The sequence below is a fragment of the Loxodonta africana genome, chromosome 8 (assembly GCF_030014295.1).
Source record: "Loxodonta africana isolate mLoxAfr1 chromosome 8, mLoxAfr1.hap2, whole genome shotgun sequence".
Lineage (NCBI taxonomy): Eukaryota > Metazoa > Chordata > Mammalia > Proboscidea > Elephantidae > Loxodonta > Loxodonta africana.
In genome coordinates, this window is record NC_087349.1 from 26,582,662 (window position 1) to 26,602,432 (window position 19,771).

The 19,771-nt window shown below is 41.1% G+C and overlaps 1 protein-coding gene across 14 annotated transcripts in view; it reads left to right on the plus strand.

The window, feature by feature from the left end:
- The first annotated feature begins 3,241 nt into the window (after window positions 1-3,241).
- The window catches only part of CADPS2 (calcium dependent secretion activator 2), a 614,350-nt gene continuing 597,820 nt past the window's right edge, over window positions 3,242-19,771 (plus strand). For all 14 annotated transcript variants that reach the window (XM_064289775.1, XM_064289767.1, XM_064289765.1 and 11 more), the window contains exon 1: window positions 3,242-3,580. In XM_064289775.1, the coding sequence (XP_064145845.1) occupies window positions 3,242-3,580 (339 nt within the window). The remainder of the gene's footprint in view (window positions 3,581-19,771) is intronic.

Sequence of the window (19,771 nt, forward strand, 5' to 3'; positions counted from 1 at the left end):
AGGGAGAGCAACTAGGCTCACGTAACAATGTGTGTATAAGTTTTTGTATGGGAAACTGACTTGAATTGTAAACTTTCACTTAAAACACAGTAAAAAGAGAAAAAAAAGTTACAAATCGCATTATGTCTTACCTTATTTAAAATCCTTCTGTGTATTACCATTTTCTTCAGGATATGGTTTAAATTCCAAAGCATGGCACCCAGGGCCATTCCTGAATTTGCCTCTGTGTGTTCTCTAGTCAGGAGCTCTCGTAGCGCAGTGGTTAAAGTGCTCTGCTGCTAACCTAAAAGTCTGTGGTTGGAACCCACCAGCTGCTCAGCAGGAGAAAGATGCAGCAGTCTACTTCTGTGAAGATTACAGCCTTGAAAACCTGATGGCACAGTTTTACCCTGTTCCATAGGACAGAGTTCTGCTCTGCCCTATAGTTGCTATAAGTTGGAATCAACTCTAGTCTCATATTCCAAACATCCTCACATGTATCCTTCATTTCAGCCATGACAGTTTACTTGCAATTCCTTGAATGTGGCAAACAGTTTCATGCTCCACCTGTCTACAGTGCCTTCAAGAGCTCTGAATTATCCTTCAAGATACCCATCAAGCATTCTGGAAGCCTTGCCTTACTCCAAGCCTTACTCTGTCCTGAACAAGGTGTTTCTTCTCTGTATTCCCATAATCTGTGGTATTGGCCTGATCGTCAGATTGCAATGCCAGTATCAATTTTCTTTTTTTTTAGTAATTGATTTTCTAATTTGTCATTCCTTAACCTGTAAGCTTCTTGAGGTCAGAGCCTGCATCTTTTTCTTCTAAATATACCTGGAATAGGTTTGTTTGTTTTTAACATGTTAGTTTTTTAATCAATATATATTTAACTAATCAAATCCTTAAACATTCTCTTTGTTGTCTTTTGGACATTTCTTAAATTGATGCCTATTAAACCATTTTCCTCTTCATGGAGAAAACATTGCATATATTATTTTAAAAATTATTAGATGTTTTCCAGTGGCATCCCCAAAGCTTGGAGCATCTTTGATTTGGTCATCATTTTTAATAGGAAGAAAATAATAAGCTATCACATCAAGTAAGATGAACTCATTAGTAAAAGAAACTGAAAAATATGCCTTGGATTAGTGAAGAAAGGAAAAGCAATAAAACTGCTATCTTTGAATTGTACTTTTATGTCCCAGAATTAAATTCTCTTATTTTAGTCGTCAGTTTATTAAACACCATACATTTAATATATTGGTTTATTATCAAGGCAAAATTGCATTTAAAAAAAAAAAGCAGCTCTTTGGAATTAGGAAACCGTGTTCTTGTTCCTTTAGTTGCTAGTCTGTAACCTTAGGAGAGAGGAGTCTTTAAGTCTCAGGTTCTTTATCTGCAAAACGGGACTGAAAATAAGTAAATGAGATCATGTATGTAAAAGGCTTAGTGCGACAGCTGGTACAAAGCATGGAAATAGAAATAAGAATAATGATATATAATACTTGCCTCAGAAGATTACTTTGGTGACTGTACTGGATAAGTACTTTCAGAGAACTTTGCAAACTGTAAAGCATATGTAAATATTGAATATTATGACTTGAATGATTATCATTTATTGTTTACCTTGTCAAAAATAAAACGTCTTTAAAAGCATCAGTTTTTGAGATTTGTTACCTGCTGGCAGTTGGCAATCAGCCTGCTGTCATGCCCTGGATGAACACCTTTTATGTAAGCAGGATGCTCACACTGTGGGCACCAATTACGGAGTGACAAATAGGCAAGGCTCCCCAGGAGTAAATGCCTCATTGTCTTTTACCCCATCTAGGGAGAGGGTCAGTAAATGCGGAAAGAAAGCTTCTCTCTTGTGTACCTAACTGTGCAAGTGGCCTGGAAAAGCTAAACCTGCTATTTCGCCACGGGGCAGATGAGCTCAGAGCTGGTGATTGTTTTAATTGCCCGCTGTTACTTCCACTGAGCTTCCTCACCTCCTTGTCAGCCTGGTGGCTGCACACTCCCTCTTGTGTTGAATGTATTGTTTTGTCCATTTCCCCCTGTCAGGATTTAGGACACCAGAAATAGAATCACAAAAAGAAACTCCAGGTGGTTCTGGCATTGACTGAGAAATCTGCTCAGATATTGCAGGCTTCGGGTGCAGCTACCAGACGCCCACTGGAGGCCAGAGCCAACAGTGACCAAATCCACCGCGGGCTCCACCAAATGTTAACAGCGCGGGATACCGCGGGGCACGTAAATTATTTGCAGAATAAATGTCTACACTACACTGGTCTGAGTTAACCGCATTCCAACCCAGAAAATAACCGAGCTCCGTTTGAGCTGAATCAGAGTGCCATTTCGTAAACATAGAATCTATATTGCTCATGCATCTGCAGGAATAAAACAGTTTAAAAAGAGAGCCTCGTTTGTACTTTTGTTGTTGCTTTGTTTTTTAAGAACGTGCACCTGACTTGTATCATTTGGACTTCGGCTTGAGCGTCAAACAACAGCGGAGCAGGAAGAGGGACTTTCTGAAAGTCTCATCCCAACATTATTTCGGAGTGAAGTGTTGTGGCTCCATTTTCCGGCTCTCTGGTTTAACCCTAGACACCAGGGTCTGGTCCTGGCGATCTCTTGACCGCTTCCCTCCCCTCCTGTCGGAGGTCAACGGTCCCCCTCTAATGTCCCTAACCCCTAGGAAGCTTGCAGGAGAAAAAGACGTGTGTGTGTGTGTGTGTGTGTGTGTGGTCCCTACAGTACGAGCAGCCCCAGGTAAGTGTCCACAAAGTCACCACCCTTGCCAGCTCCCCGCCTTTGCAAACCGAACGCGGGCCACCCGGGCTCGCGGGTCGGGCGGCGGCGGCGGCGCGCGCAGGCGCAGTCCGCGGCCCCGCGCCCGCTCCTCAACATTCCATTCCACGTGTTGCTCGTTGTAGGCGCCACAGGTTCCCCACCTGCGCCCGGCGCTCCGGCCGCTCCGCCTCTGCGGGCCCGCGGGCCGGGACTGGCCGAGCAGCTCCCTGGCGCGCCGGCTCCCCCCGGCGCTAACTCCGCCTCTCCGGTCGGCGGCTGCCCTCTCCCCCGCCCCGCTCTCTTCCCGCTCCTGCCCGCCCCCAGCGCCCTGGTGGTAGGAACACTCTGGTCTCCAACTCGACGTGTCCGGAAAGCCCGGGCCACTTTCCCTTTCGGTCTGCGGCCGCGCTGCGGGCCCCGTGCTCGCTGGGACACGAGGGCGCAGCCGCCGGAGTGAGGCCACTCGAGCACCATGCTGGACCCGTCCTCCAGCGAAGAGGAGTCGGACGAGGGGCTGGAAGAGGGGAGCCGCGATGTGCTGGTGGCCGCCGGCGGGCCGCAGCGAGCGCCACCCGCCCCGCTTCGGGAAGGGCGGCGGGACGCGGCGGGGCGCGCGGGCGGCGGCGGCGCGGTCAGACCCGGGAGCCCGAGCCCCTCGGTGCTGAGCGAGGGGCGAGATGAGCCCGAGCGACTGCTGGACGAGGAGCAGGAGCGGCGGATCCGCCTGCAGCTCTACGTCTTGGTGGTGCGGTGCATCGCGTACCCCTTCAACGCCAAGCAGCCCACCGACATGGCCCGGAGGCAGCAGAAGGTGAGTTGCAGAAGCGGGCGCCTCCTGCTGCCACTTCTCCCCGGGGAGCTCTCCAGGGAGAGCCCCGGGGCGCCTGCCCGCAGTACTCTTAGGAGACGCAGGGCACAGTGTTTTTGTTAGGGTTTCAGGGCTAAGGCATCTTTGGGGGAAGACAATGCTTTAGTCTGCAGGTTGCAGCGGATGCGTCTTCTCCCGCTGGTTAGCAGGAGCTGTCGGCTCGCCATCCGTGAGTCCAAGACCGACCCACAGCGCGGGATTAGAATGCAACTCCCAGCAACTTTAATTTCTAGCAGTGGCGTACCCCTGCCCACCTAGCCGGGCAAGGTATTGCAGGAGCTGGGCTTTACCGTGTGTCTGAATGTGTGTCTCTGGCTGAAACAGGCGGAGCCTGAACATTTCTTCTGTTAGCTAGGGAGAAGTCTTCAGTAGGGCGAACGGGTAGAAATTCTACTTGATGAATAAAAAGAAAGTTCAGTTGACAGGTTTCTTCTATACTGCCATACAACCAGGGCATCAAACCCAAACACTGGAGAAGGCACACGGTTTTGTAGAGTTTTTCTGGCTAAGTAATTCCTGGTCTGGGTGGGCCTAATGAAACCCGCTATTGATCAAAAATAAAGGATTGGTGCATAATCACTTGATAACAAATGCTTTTTCTTTTCTCTCTCCCCAAAGAGGTAAGAGGTTTCAGGTGAAATGTCTGCCAACTTCAGTTTTAAAACAAGACCCCAGGGGTCTAATGTTCTGTAGCAGACAAACCTAAAGAGGTAAATTGCTCTAATTGGGTAAATGTTTACAATGGGAACTGTCTACGAAACCTTTTTAGTAGAATACTGAACCTGTAAGGTTCTGTAGAAATCTCTAAGAGTCCCCTCAGTTTTCAGCAAGACCCAGAGAAGACTGTAATTTGCCCAAGGCATACTGACATGCACAGCCGTTTATTGGTTTTCTGAAATATTAACTCCAGCTTGTGAACCATTTTTTAGGAAACTGAAGAGCCTTTGAACTGACTTGAAATACAACTGTAGTTCAGGGTAAACCAGTCCACCCCTCTCCCACCAGTAGGCCCAAACTGGGCAGCTCTTTTGGAACCATTCATTCTGTGAGAGTGTTTATGGAACCATTCCCTTCTGCTGTCAGCTGATCACACAAGTCCACCAGGTAACCAAACTGCAGGGAGTTCATGGAGTCACAGAATGTTAGAATTGGAGAGGCCTTGGGATCCTCTAGGCAGACTCCTGATTTTGGAGGAGAGAAGGCTGTCAGAGTCGTGTTTTCAGACCCAGACCCAGTTGGCATGACTGAAGCCACCATTCCTCAGGTGAGTTTTGAGTGCCCTGTGGAGTTTATGGTTGCCTCCTCCACCTCTGGTGAGTGCCGTACTTTCTAATCCAACCTGTTCCGAAGCAGTCACCCATTGCATCTACTCAACTGTGTAGGTCAAGCAGCTTTCAACTTCAAAAGTCATTCTTAAACTAAGTGTATGAAATTTTTGATCATATGTGACCATATAAAATCTATGAATATCATGCAGCCTCCAGTTGAGTCATCCATGTTAAACTGTGTTAAAGTGTAAAAATAATGCATGATGAAATTAAGAGCCTATTCTTACTTGGAATATTTTCCTTAAAAATCCTTTTGCAAAAAGCCATTTACTGGTAGCTTATTTATAGCCTTGTGAATACTTGTTACATTTTATCAACGAAACAAACTCTCCCTTATCCAAATAATACAGATCTCTCTGACCCCTCCTGTTTAAATAGAATGTTTGTTTCTCCAGAAATTATTTGAGTTGGCAAACGGGTGCATTGACAATACTACCAAGGTAACGATTGTTCTCACCTCATCCAGGTAGTCCCCCAAATAATTCCAAACTACAAAAAAGAAGCAAAGCACTGCATAGATTATTCTACGCAGGAATATTTGGAAAGCTTGGAAATTACTATTTTCTGTAAGTTGAGAGCCTTCAGATAAACTCCTGTGAATCACTTTCGTTTTTTATTAAGGAGGAGGCCCCATAGCAAGCTAAGTATTTACCTTATCCAAAACTTATTCAAAAGGTCCCCCTCTTTAAAAACAAACAAACAAACATGGTGTTTGCTAAAGGGATAAAGGGAGCTGGAACAATTCTTGGCGGTAAAGTTTCTTCCTGGGACAAAATGAAGTGGGAATTTAACTCTGTTCATGTGAATTTGATGCAGAAGCCAATAATTAATGCCAAAAAGTTTACTTTAAGTCTTGAATCATACAGTTGGGTTATATGAAATAAGTTAACAGGATAATTGCAACATCACTAACCGGTTTTATACTTTTATTCTCTATCTTCAAGTAATCAGACATCCAATAAGAGGACTTAATAGCTTATATTGTTGTCATTGAAATGCATATCGCGGCTTACTCACTTCTCTTCAACTTTGAGAATTTAGAAACTCGAAAGTTCAGTTCTGAAAGGGTCCTCATTTTATGAGTGAGGAGAATTAATCACAGACAGATAAGAGACTTAAGGACTCAGGTGTCTCATCACTTAGAACTCTCTGTCAGGACCACTATTTTTTCTTTTTTTTTTAAAACCGGAGCTGAGCCTTAAAAAAAAAAAAAATAGTGTTGTTTATTTTTCACTTGACTGAAATGGTCCACAAAACTAGTAAGGGGCTGTGTACATGAGCTGTTTGAGAAAGATTAATAACATTAAAGTTAAAGTTAACTAGCCATGAATTTCTTTGCTCTTGGCTGGATTATTTCAACTCAGAGGAATAACAGGGGTCAGTTTATGCCAGTCTGGCTCTCTGGTCAATTACTGGTGGCTTTACAGGAAATCCTGGGGGTGTGGACCGGATACCATGATCAAAGCTCCATGCTAGGTGGTCCCACCACCTAAGTGAACATATCCATGATTTCACGCATGATACAAGTATGAAGTATCAAACAGCCGTCACAAGATGAATTGTGAGCCATGCTCGAGCCTCTGATGCTTATTTACCTTGATTACCTTTGCGTCATCAATCATCACAATGCTAACAGGAATAATGATGAACTTTGGATGATTCTAAGATCATGGGCTAAGGTGGGATCAGTGTTGAAATGAGAGCAAACCAGTTATTACTTAATAAGGGCAGTTTGTTTATCAGATTTTTGGAAAACATTGAAAGCCTGGAGGAAAAAGTAATAAAGGGGGTTCTTGGTGGTTAAAAGGTAGGGCAACTCTGACAGGTGTAATGACCAACACACAGGAAGGTGACTTTGTCTGCTCCTGTAGAATGGCAGTTTCCTGTCTGCAGGTCTAAATTCATGACTGTCTTTTAGCTGTGTATGATTTAAAGTGCCAATAGTTTTGTTTAGCCGGAAGTCTGTAGGCTTCTAGTCAGTGGTAGCTCTCTTCATTTTGTTTTTATTATTAAATTCAGTAAAAGCCAATTAATATGTTGCTAAGGGGGCAACTCTTACTTTTTCATCTAGAAATAATGAAGAGGGAATTAAAAAGATTAAAATGGTATCTAATCACTTTCCATTTGATTCATATGCCTGTGTTCTTTGAGTTTCTGTGTGCCTTGCCACTGTTATCACACTGACTTGTGCCTTATTAAACCTTTTTATGTAATAATCACTCCCACCACTTTGCATTATTTTCCACGCTAGTTCTCATTTTAAGAAATGTGTACAAATAACATTGTGAAATTGCAAATGGTGGACAGGTAAGCTTCTTGGGTACAGTTGATCTGGAGGAGAGCATTGTGGGGAAATAGTATCTGGTGAAATAAGATATAGGGGTTCTTCCTACAACTCCCCCAGCTGAATATTGTACTACAATAAAGTCAGCACATTTATCTCTCTTTGGAAACAGTACTCTTTCCTGTTGTTATCTTCTGATTGTTTAAGTGATCCCCAAGCTCAGGGAAAGAGCCAATTTTATTAAAATAAAAGAGCTGGAGATTTATAAAGGCAGAGAGTCACCTTTCCTTATGCTACAAGTCACTGTACCTTAGAGCTGTGTTGCCCTACTTTTGTGCCCTAAGACACAGCCCCAGCCTGATGTATTCTTGTTGAGTCCGTTCCAACTTATGGCAAAACCAAGTATTACAGAGTGGAACTGCTCCATGTGGGAATAAGCCTTTCTTCTGCAGCTCCACTGGGTGGGTTTGAACCACTGACCTTTAGGTTAGCAATCAAAAACCAGCCTTATTTAGAGAATATCTCAAAAATTAGTGAGATTAGGGTAGAGGAAAGGTAATGTAAGTGCAAAGTTGAAGGGCCTTCTACTATTCTGTGGAAATGAGTGTTGCTGAACAATATTTACCTTTTGTAAAGAAAGCTATAAAAATGATGTTAACCTGTTGGTGTAGAACCAATGCGTTAGAAGTGACACTTTCCCAATGCCATTCCCAAACCCCAGAGACAGGTAAGCAGTGGGGAAGCCTTGCTTCCTTGCCTGTGGATTTCCAGCATATCTCTGGATAGCCTTAAATGGCCACCCTCTTAGGGAGCTGAGATACTTCATCCTTGTGCTCCTTGGGCTTTGGTACCTTCTGGTACAAACACAGAAGCCATGGGGTGTAATGTTTGCTGCTTTTAATAATAAGGAATACATTGTACTGTAGAGGGTAAGTTGGAAACCGCACATTAAAGTAAAACCTCAGACTGGCCTTAAAACAGTATCTCAGAGAAAAATGCTTGTTGTTCCAACTGATTGAACTAACCCTCCACAGGGTATCCTGGGACCACAGCACTTAATTTGGTGGAATGAGTTGTGCTAATGAGAACTCAGACGGATTAAGTGATATTGGTGTTTGCTTCATTCCTTCAAAAATGAAATCAGCTGTAATTTTGATACACCAATGACTGCTTACAAAAGTGAAATAAATAAAATATTGTAATTGTGTGTTTTCCCTCTTTTGATTTTTTTCTTTTTTTTAATGACACCATCCCCCTTCTTTGTAAATGGACAAGACAAACAGCACAGTTGTAAAGTCATTTAAAGATCTTCAAAACAAAATAAAGAAAGCTAGCAGCTGGATTATGAGGTATGGAAATCCTGAGTGGAAAATCCTAACAGTTTTCATCCCCTAGTGAGGCAGACCACTTTTGGTTTATTGTGCTACTTTATACAGATTTTCAAATTAATTTAGGCCTTTTTTTGATTGGGAAGCAGAGTGTGGGTTGCATAGCAGTGTGGTGTTCACACTTGCATAATTCAGTTTCTAAGCTAGGAAAGACCTAATGTTTGTACATCACGAACATATCAGTGTGACAAATGACATCTTCCTTAGAGTTTTAAGAGTGATCAAGAATCAATTATGGAATCGTTATCCAAAATCTATGTCATTTCATTTTATTACGACTGTGTTTATCGCAGGAAACCTGGTGGCGTAGTGGTTAAGAGCCACAGCTGTGAACGAAAAGGTTGGCTGTTTGGATCTACCAGGCGCTTATTGTAAACTGTATGGACAGTTCTACTCTGTCCTGAAGGGTTGATATGAGTCGGAATTGTCTGCAGTGGGTTTGGTGCTTGTGTTACCCAAGGATTTTGACTGTGATTTTTTTTGGTAGAGCTGTGTTTGTTATTCTTGGTTGCATATTTAGAATCACCTGGATTATTTTTGAAAATTTCATTACCCAGGCTGTACCCCAGACCAGTTAGTCTTGAAGCTTCCTGGGTGATTCCAGCTTACAGCCATGGTTGAGAATCACTGTTGTAAAGGCAAGCTACAGGGAAATGGCTTAGTTTCACCCAGACAACGTGAATGTGTTTGCAGTAGTGAGTGGGATTATGATGTAATTAAATGGGTGTTTTGTATTAAGGAAAAGGCAGTAGGGATGCTATAAGCAAGGAATAAAAAATGCACCAAAGTAATATTTTGGAGCCGTGGAGTTCATTGAATCGGTACATTGGGGAGGCCAGGGCATAGACTTTTAAAAGGTCTTTAATTAGGTGATACGCTGGAGGCTATTAAACTACATTAGCAATGATGTAATTTATTCATTATGAAACCACAGATTGACCACTACATTAACAACAGAAAAGAAATACAGGATGCTGAGGCAAGCAGGAGTGTTGTCGTCCATTCCCGGGATGAACTGGGGGGGAGAATATAGTGAAATCTCGAAGTTGGAGTTGACACTGAGTAATGTCTAACTGAAGAGTGCATTTCACAAAGGTCTTACAGGCTAGTTCATGGGCAGAATGTCTTCTCAGAGTATGAAATAGTAATGCATAAAGGTTTTTCAAAAAGTAAACTTTGGGAGGCATTCTCAAGTAACTATTTTATTAAAGTAATTAAAATGATTTAAATAAGAATTTATCCAAGACTGTTTTGAAATGCTTCTGTCATCTCCAAAATTCTAACATTAGGTGGATGGTAAGGAAAAGCCTCTATTTTCTTCAAATTCCATCAGTAGATTTAAGTCATTGGATTGCATTTGGGAATGTTCTACTTTTTAGAGCTTCCTTGATGCTTCACTTTGCTTTGTGAAACTTTATCACATCACTTTGTAAACTTTGTGGTTTCAGTATTTTCATTTTATATTCTTCATTTTTATCCTTCATCAAGTTAGTGATGAATTTTTACAGTGTAAATGTTACTGAGACAAAGGGTACCAACGATTTAAAGGTTATCTTTGCCAGTTTAATAGCTGAGATGATATTTAATTTGTTCCTTTTTTATTGCTTATGAGGGTGAATTTTTGTGTGTGTGTGGGTGGGTGTGTATGAATGGTCTAATATCCTTTTCCTATTTTTTTCTGCTGAGAGTTCATTTTTACTTATTAATTGACGTGAACTCCTTATCAATATATTGAGTGAAATGTTCCATTGTGAAGGCTGTTTCTATAATATGTTTGCCTTCATTTTTTAAAAAAAATTTGTTTTGTTTTTGGACATCCTTCTATTGATGTTTTTCTTAATAGCTTCTTATTTTTTACGTATTCTCTTAGACAGTTAACTTCCTATCTGGAGTTAAAGTTTGAGGTGAGGAAGTGACTTTTTTTTTTTTTTCCAATTAGCGAAGCAATTGCATACAGCCTAATTTTTTGATTAAGCTCTATTTTTATTACAAGGCTGAAAGGCAAAATTAGACGTATTAATTTGTGAATTGTCAAATATTTATTGAGCCCTCATTCATTAAGATGCTTCATCCTCCGCTTTGTAATAAGATAATGAAAGCATATATAGCTATGAATTTACCTCTAGGTGCAGTTTGGCATCAGCCCGTCTGTTATGTTACAGAACTTATATTTATTTTCTTCTAATTAGGCTATATTTCAGACTTTATTTTTTCCTTGAACAATATTTAAATAGCTAATTGTAAGAATAATTTAAAATTTTCAAGTGGTGAAGAAATTTTGTATTGGCAATAAATTTCTAATTTTATTACATTGATAGGATGTAGTTCACTGAACTATCCTTGGCATTTATAATGTTAGTTTTGTTAAGTTTTCCATTGAACATTAGTACATATTCTAACTTTAACAGTTTGCTGTATAGCTAGAAATTAGCATTATTTTAGTAATCACTCCTATCTTATTTTTGTTTTCTTGATCTGTCATTGACTGAATTAGGCTACTATAAATCATGTGTTTTTAATATATGTATTGAATTTATAGCAGTCCTTGGGCATAAGTTTTGATGCTAGACTTTTAGAAGTATAAAGATTCATAACTATATATTTATAATCAGTGAAAAGTAACTCACTTTGATCCATTTATTGTGTGTGTGTGTGTGTACATGTACCCCAGTGCTTCTAGTTTGTCAGATTTTAACATTGAAACAGCTACTTTCTTTTGGGGAGTTTATCAGAGATATGGATAAGTAGCCATACTACATACACACACACACACACACATATACTCACCTACATATACATACAAGTATGTAAAGACACATACATACGTATTCATACACACACACATTCTTTTTTTTTTAATTGAAAATTATTTTATACAATGATTTTAGCCTAGTGAGGGAGCTTGAAACATTTTATTAGTCATAGGTTTAATCTTACTCTGCTTTCCATTTTATTTGTTGTTTTTTGTTTCCTTTGTTGTATATCCTGCTGTCTTTTGCTATTTGGATTCTATTTTGTTAATTTGGAATGTATCTGGAAAAAGAGGAACTGCCAGGTGCAGTGGTGAGTCTTGCTTTCTCCAAAGAACGTTCTTCGCAGGGAGGGATTTGGCTGCCTGCATTTCTGGGCATTTCAGTGGTCCCTTCCTGGAGCTAGGATATGGCATCCTGGAGCTAGGTACAGTATGGCATGATATAACTTTTCCTCTGCCTTCCACATGATCATATGTACTGTTTTGATTCAAAGGGCAGAACACGTGTGTTTTAAGAGTTTGTTTCTCCAGTTTTCATCATGAATTATGACTTTAGCAGACATTCCTCTCAAAATTGAGCTATGGTTTTATCTTTTGTCTACAGTGTTGCTACCATTTTTTATTTTTATGGATCCATATTCATGTATTTTTGTACTTGGGATATATTATCAGGAGGGACCAACCCAGTCCCTGGAGAAGGACATCATGCTTGGTAAAGTAGCGGGTCAGCAAAAAAAGTGGAAGACCCTTAACGAGAGGGCTTGACACAGTGGCTGCAACAATAGGCTCAAAGATAAAGATTGTGAGGTGATGCAGGACCGAGCAGTATTTCATTCTGTTGTACATAGGGTCGCTATGAGTTGGACCCAACTTGATGGCATCTAACAACAACAAAAATTAATATTTTTATTGGAGGTGGAAAAAATAAATTCTACCATGAAAGCCTATATTCTTACTACTTTAACAAGTTTATGGAAATATATTCCATATTTTATTTAAAGAACTGAGAATCTTAATTGGGTTTTCTAGAAAAATATCTAAAACTCAAAATTCTACTTTAGCCAAAAAGTCTTATAAACTGCTGAATATCATCAGAAACAATTATGAGATATAGTAAGACAACTCTAGCCTACATTTGCAAAGCCTGGGTTTTCTTAGCAAGATTGCATATGTTCTGGAGCTGTGGTAGGTAGGGTGACTGAGATAGAGCCCATTCTTTTCTTCCATATTTGCTTCAAGGATATCCACTCTGAGTCCTGGGTGGTATAAAAGGTGAACGCGCTCGGCTACTAACTGGCTATTAACTGAAAGGGTGGAGGCTTGAGTCACCCACAGGTGCCTTAGAAGAGAGATCTGGCGATCTACTTCTGAAAAACCCTATGGGGCGTGGTTCTACTCTGACACACTTAGGGTCACCATGATTCAGAATTAATTCAACAGCAACAAATTGTTTTGGTATGTCCACTCTCTTTTGATAAGTTTTACATAAAGGGCATCTTTATAAAGCTTCCTCTCAAGAAAAAAAGGGTTCTTGGTTTACAGTAAGTTTGAAGGTCATTGTTTTAGAAAAATACAACTGAAATGACAGATTTTTGTTGTTAGTTGCTATCAAGTCAGCTCCAACTCACGGTGACCTTATGTATAACAGAACTAAACATTGCCCAGTCCTGTGCCATCCTCACAATTGGTATTTTTGAGCCCACTGTGGCAGTCACTATGTCAAGAAAGAGGCTAAAATTTCCAAATAATTATGAAAAATTATATCTATGTGATTCAAGTGTATAATATCATAGAACATTTTCATAGAGGGAGTTTGATCACTGTTATGGATTGAATTGTGTTCCCCTAAAATCTGTGTCAATTTGGGTAGGCCATGATTCCCAATATTGGGGGATTGTCCACCATTTTGTTATCTGGCGTAATTTTCTTATGTGTTGTAAATCTGTGATGTTAATTAGGCAGGATTAGTGGCAGTTATATTAATGAGGCAGTGCTAGGAGCAGAGCACATCCTTTGGACCTGGGGTTCCTGTATCGAGAAGCTCCTAGACCAGGGGAAGATTGATGACAAGGACCTTTCCCCAGAACTGACAGAGAAAGCCTTCCCCTGGAGCTGGCACCCTGAATTTGGACTTCTAGCCTCCTAGACTATGAAAGAATAAATTTCTGTTTTTTAAAGCTATCTACTTATGGTATTTCTCTTATAGCAGCAGAATATTTAACTAAAACAATCGCCAAACCTTCTTACTTTTAACCTCTTACACGTATTTATAACTTATAAATATATAAACAATATATAATATAATGACATAATTATATGTGATATGTAATATGGACCAATAAGCAACATTATGGTAAATGGAGAAAATATTGAAGTTATCAAGGATTTCATTTTATTTGGTTCCACAATCAACACTCATGAAAGTAGCAGGTAAGAAATCAAATGACGTATTGCATTGGGCAAATCTGCTGCAAAAGACTTCTTTAAAGCGTTAAAAAGCAAAGAGGTCACTTTGAGGACTAAGGTGAACCTGACCCAAGCCATGGTATTTTCAGTTGCTTCATATGCATGCAAAGCTGGACAGTGAATAAGGAAGACTGAAGAAGAATTGATGCCTTTGAATCATGGTGTTAGTGAAGAATATTGAATATACCATGGACTGCCAGAAGGACAAACACATCTATATTGAAAGGAATATAGCCAGAATGCTCCTTTGAAGGGAAGATGACAAGAGTTCATCTCAAGTACTTTGGACATGTTATCAGGACGGACCAGTCCCTGGAGAAGGACATCATACTTGATAAGGTAGAAACCCGTAAACCAAACCCGTTGACGTTGAGTCGATTTCGACTCATAGCGACCCCGTAGGACAGAGTAGAACTGCCCCATAGAGCTTCCAAGGAGCACCTGGTGGAGTCAAACTGTGGGCCTTTTGGTTAGCACCTGTAGCACTTAAGCAGTATGCCACCAGGGTTTCCTGATTAAGGTAGAGGGTCAGCAAAAAAGAGGAATACCCTCATCCAGATGGATTGGCACAGTGGCTGCAACAGTGGGCTCAAACATAGCAATAATTGTGAGGATGGTGCAGGACCGGGCAGTGTTTCACTCTGTTGTATGTAGGGTCGCTGTGACTCAGAACCAACTCTGTGGCACCTAACAACAGTGTATATATTTAAGAGATGAGTGATACAGGGATGCATAGTTTAATCCAACAGATCCTGGCATAAGAAGCTGAAATCTAGTAGGTGAGATGTTGCATTTCCAGTCTTTCAAATAGGTAGAGATTGAATAGACAGTTGTTTGCAGCTCAGAGGAAAGACTTGGGCAGGAGAAGTAAATTTGGGAGTTGTCATATGCATGATAATTGAAGCCAAGGGCTTAAATGAGATAAATGTCTTAAGGCAAGAGAATCTAGCATTGAGAAGGTTTCAATGGCTCGATCTTAAAGAACTTCAGGTTTTGGAAGACTGGAGAGAAGGCTGAGCTGGTAGAGGAAATGGAGATGGAACTGCCAGATGTATAAGAAAAAACCAGGATGGTTCCAAGTCACAAACTCAGAGAAGAGCTATTTTCGTGAAGGACATAGAAAACAATGTCACGTGCTCCTGAGAGGTGGAATAAGATGAGGATTGAGAAATGTTAATTGGATTTAGTAATGTGGAGGTGACCCCAACGTTGGTGACCCTAGCAATTCGTTTTAGATTTAATTTCACACAACCAACGTTTTCATACATTGTCATTCTGAAACTACTTTGTATGCTGGGTTCTGCCTTTCTTACATTAGCTGATGAACAGCTTGAGTTATTACTTGGTGGCTTTGCCACCTGAGAAGCTTCAGCTGAGCTTCTCTTCGTATAGACTTTTTCTTGGGAGGGGGAGGGAAACGATATAAATATAAATGTATGTATATGCATATGTGTATGTTGTTTTTATTTAATAAAAATTAATTAAAAATTTTAGCGATAAGCATAGGGTTCAGATGTGGTATCGTTGAAACGTAGATCATTAAGTGTGCTATAAAGAGCAAATCTTTAGCTACAGTTGGGTGCTATTTGTCAATGAAAAGAGCAAATTCAAAGAACTTGTGCAAATGCTGGAAATACATAGTCAAATGAAAAGGCGAGAAGAAGCCAGGTTGTTTGTAATAAATTTATCTCAGTTGAGGATAGCAGAGCAGCCGGTTAGGAGGAAACTGGGGTCCTGGCAGCTTTTTGTATGAGAGCCGCAACACCAGGTGAGACTTCTATATAAAAAAGAAGTGAACTTCTGTTGCATTTAAGCTGATTTGTTTAAGTTAACTTATTTAATTTAATATTTGATCTTTGCTATAACTCAAAAAACCAAACCCATTGCCTTCAAGTCAATTCCGACTCACAGTGACCCTATGAGACAGGGTAGAACTGTCCCGTAGGGTTTCTAAGGAGTGCCTGGTGGATTCGAACTGCCAACCCTTTGGTTAACTGCCCTAGCTCTTAACCACTATGTCTCCAGGGTTTCTGTCTTTATTATTAAAAAAAAAAAAAAAAAAATTATAGCAGGTCTTAAATGCATACTGCAAGTAGAATGCTTTGTAATTTAGAGTAGGTAGGTAGGCAGGTTTAGGTAGATAGAGAGATACAGAGATATATGGTGTTAAGTCCACGCTAACTCTTGGAGACCTTATGTACAACTGAACAAAAGGTTGCTGGGCTCTGTGTCATCCTCATGATCACTGGCATGTTTGAGTCCATCATTGCAGCTATTGTGGCAGTCCATCTTACTGACGGTCACCCTTGGCCTTGCTGGCCCTCTGCTTTACCAAACATGATGTCTTCTTCCAGCAATTGATCCCTCCTGGTACCAAGCCCAAAGCAAGCAAGTTGGACAGTGTTCTGTTATCATCCATTGAACTATTCACTGGCTAATTTTCGGAAGTAGTCACCAGGCTTTTCTTCCTAGCCTGTCTTAGCCTGGAAGCTCGGCTGAAGCCTGTCCACCATGAGTGACCCTGCTGATATTTGAAATACTGGTGGCATAGCTTCCAGCAACATGCAAACCACCACAATACAACAAACTGACAGAGTAGTGGTGGTGAAGTAATATACTCACACCTTCATTTCTTATTCCTTCCACTGTAGACATTATGTCTGGGCTCTTGCTACTGACAATTTTAATTGCTTATGAAACAGGCTGCTGAGCCATATCTTGAACAGTGCCTGAGCCAATTTTTTTTCCATCTTCCTCTCCTTGCCCTCCCCTAGCCCATCCCTGCCTCCAAGTAAAATCCTGATGTTAGCGCCCCAAATGGTGAAGTGTTAACCAGTGTTTCTTCTAAGACCGTGGAAAACAAGTGATACTGATCTAAGCCTGTCAAATAAGAAGGATGGCACCAGCCACCCCCCTGAGCCGATGGGATAATGGCAGGAAAAGATCAACATGTTTGAGATACAACCACCGAAACCAAACAGAAGAAAGAGAGTGCACATTCCACAAGTCCCTAAAACTTATGGCCCCTTTTCCCTTAAAAACCTGAGCTGATCGGTAGTCTGGTGAGACAGACGACTTTAGGAGGAGATCATTCCCCTCTGTCCCTGTATACCAGTATATCTAATAAAGCTCTTGCTAACGACCTTACCTGTCTCAAGAATTGGCTATTTGCGGCAGGTGGCTCTAACACGTGAAATTGTGGTAACACTTACATGATATGCATCTCCTCCTCCTTTTTTGTTAAAATGTCCTCAGCCCTAGATAAGACAATTGTTTTCCTAGCTTCCCTTGCAGCTAGGGGTGGCCGTGTGGCATAAGCTCTGTCTACTTCTGAGACAGAGACAGATAGCATTGCTGCTATCCTTCTCTCCTCCTCTCTCCTACCCCTGTAACGTCTGCAGCTGTAGCGGTCATCTTGTGACTATAAGGAGACTAGTAAGGGAGTTTCATGGGTACTGGTTTAGGCACAGCTGAGTCTGAAGCCATTGACAGCAGCATCTGCATCCAGGCTTTTCTCTGAGAAAAATACTTTCCTAAGGTTGATAATTTATTTTATGTTCTGTTACCATCATTAAGATCTCTGCAATTTGTTTGGTAGTTTATCCTGCAGATTGAAGATTGTTTAATGGAGTTTACGCTCTCAAAACTGAATACTTTTCACTGAACAACCGTGTAGCATGCCTTGCCTGCATTTCTTTTTCTTAAAAAGACTTTACATTTTTCCTGGGGTTTTAACTTGTTTTTCTCTTCCCTATCCATCGTGTTTGCCTTCGTTGCCTCTTCAAGTTGTTCCAAATTATGAACCACTAGCTCTTAATGAGGATGGTAGTGCTTCGTAGCAGACATGTTAGAAATTTGTGGGAGTGGGTTTGGTTTTCTCAGTGATTGAGGGTTGCTACTGGCATTTATTGAGTGGAGTCCAGAAATTCTAGAAACCCAGAACTGAATGATAAAAGAGTTGTCCTTCATCCTACTAACATTTAAATATCCTATCAAACATTGGAAACCCTGGTGGCATAGTGGTTAAGTGCTATGGCTACTGACCAAAAGGTCAGCAGTTCGACTCCACCAGGCACTCCTTGGAAACTCTATGGGGTGGTTCTCCTCCATCCCGTAGGTTCATTATGAGTTGGAATCGACTCGTCAGCAATGGATTTGGTACAGTAGCTTTCCTAGAAGTATGCACAACTCCTGTATAAATTGAGAGAAGGTTGAACTTTCCAGGGAATTGCTCAGCATTTTGGAAATAATGTCACCGACAGCAGTGATGCTTATGATATTTGCATCACGAATACATCATCTGGTTTCAGCCTTCATTTACACTTGCCACATTCTCCTTGATTTTATGGATATATACGAAACTATTTAGTCCTTATTTCACAACGTCAGAAATAAGGAATAGCGTTGACAGTATTCAGTTAAATATTGCCTAACGTCTCTTAAGTCAGGACTTCTTCATTTTCAGTGGGTGTGCATACCTAGTTCATTCTGTCTTCTAGACCAGTCATGCATAAGGGTTCACATACTAAAATACATAATATGTAAATTATTGTACTTAAAAAAAAATTTTTTTTAGCTTATTTCGATTCCAGCTAGGATATGTATGCGTGTATGTGTGTATTTATTTTAATTATCTGTTTGGATAATAGAACCTTGTATACATTTTATTTCTGGATAGCAAAAACAGTATCCTTTTAATTAGAGGGCGTAGGGGGTGGCTTATCAGTGAGGGCCCCACAGGAAATAGCTGTCATACTCCAAGGGCCAGTTCACAGAGGAGTGGGCAGGGTTAAGGGAACACATAAGGGGTGGTGAAGCATTTGAGAATGAGCCATTTGGGGGTGAGTAGCAGGGAAGCCCTTACTATCCCCCAGGACTAAGTGGGCAAAAGGGGGGAGCTGTGACCTGGAGTGGGCGGGGGCTGGAGCAGTGAGAGAGGGATCTCTGGCAGTAGTTGTGGCCTCCAGTTGAAGAATTCAGTCGCTGCCAAACAGTGCATGGCAGAGAGGGATATATCTCCCATCTTCTTTCTCTTCACTCTGATTTTTGCCTGGTACCTCCCCAGGTGGCAAAGGTGCCTGGGTGATGTGGTTCATGGAGGCACAGAGCAGGAAAGAGAAAAAAAGGAGAGTGGACCTGGGGGGCAAAAGGGGAATATCCACCTCATGGGATGTCCTGTCCAGTTAGGTATGTCCAGAGGATAACCTTAGTATCTCTGTACTAGCCCTCTTCTTCTAGATATGTCCCTCTGTAATTTTCCTCTGCCTTGCTCTCATCTGAAACGGATGTTTGGACAGCAGGCTGAGTCGGCATCTGTTCTTCATAGTTAAAATGTTTTTTGAGTGGAATCCATTGTTTTCTGACTCCCTCATTTTGTTCGAATCCATTATACAAGCACGTTCGTAAGAACAAGTATATGGTAAATTTTCCGATCTCTTGCAGGTCTAAAATTTTCTCTATTTTGATGGAAAATTTGGAAAAGCATAGAAGGTTGAAATCGTTTTTCCTCAGAACTCTGAAGGCATGTTCCACGATCTTCTAGCTTCGAGTGTCCCTCATGAAAAGGTTGATAGACATCTGGTTTCATGCATTTTCAAATGACCCATTTTTCCCCCTCTCAAGTGCTTTTGATGTTTTCCACTTTATCCTTGAGGTTCTAATATGTGATCAAAAAAAAAAATAAGTTTTGCTGAGCACTTACTGGCTAAAGTCAGCTAGAAAACCTGTTCTGTTGCTGTCAAGATGATTCTGGCTCACAGCAACCTTACAGAGTAGAGCTGCCCCATAGGGTTTCCAACGAGCACCTGGTGGATTCACACTGGTGACTTTTTGGTTAGCAAACAAGCTCTGAACCACTATGTTGTCAGGGTTTCCACATTCAGCTAGAGATAGGAGCATATCCTTCAACTTTTGGAA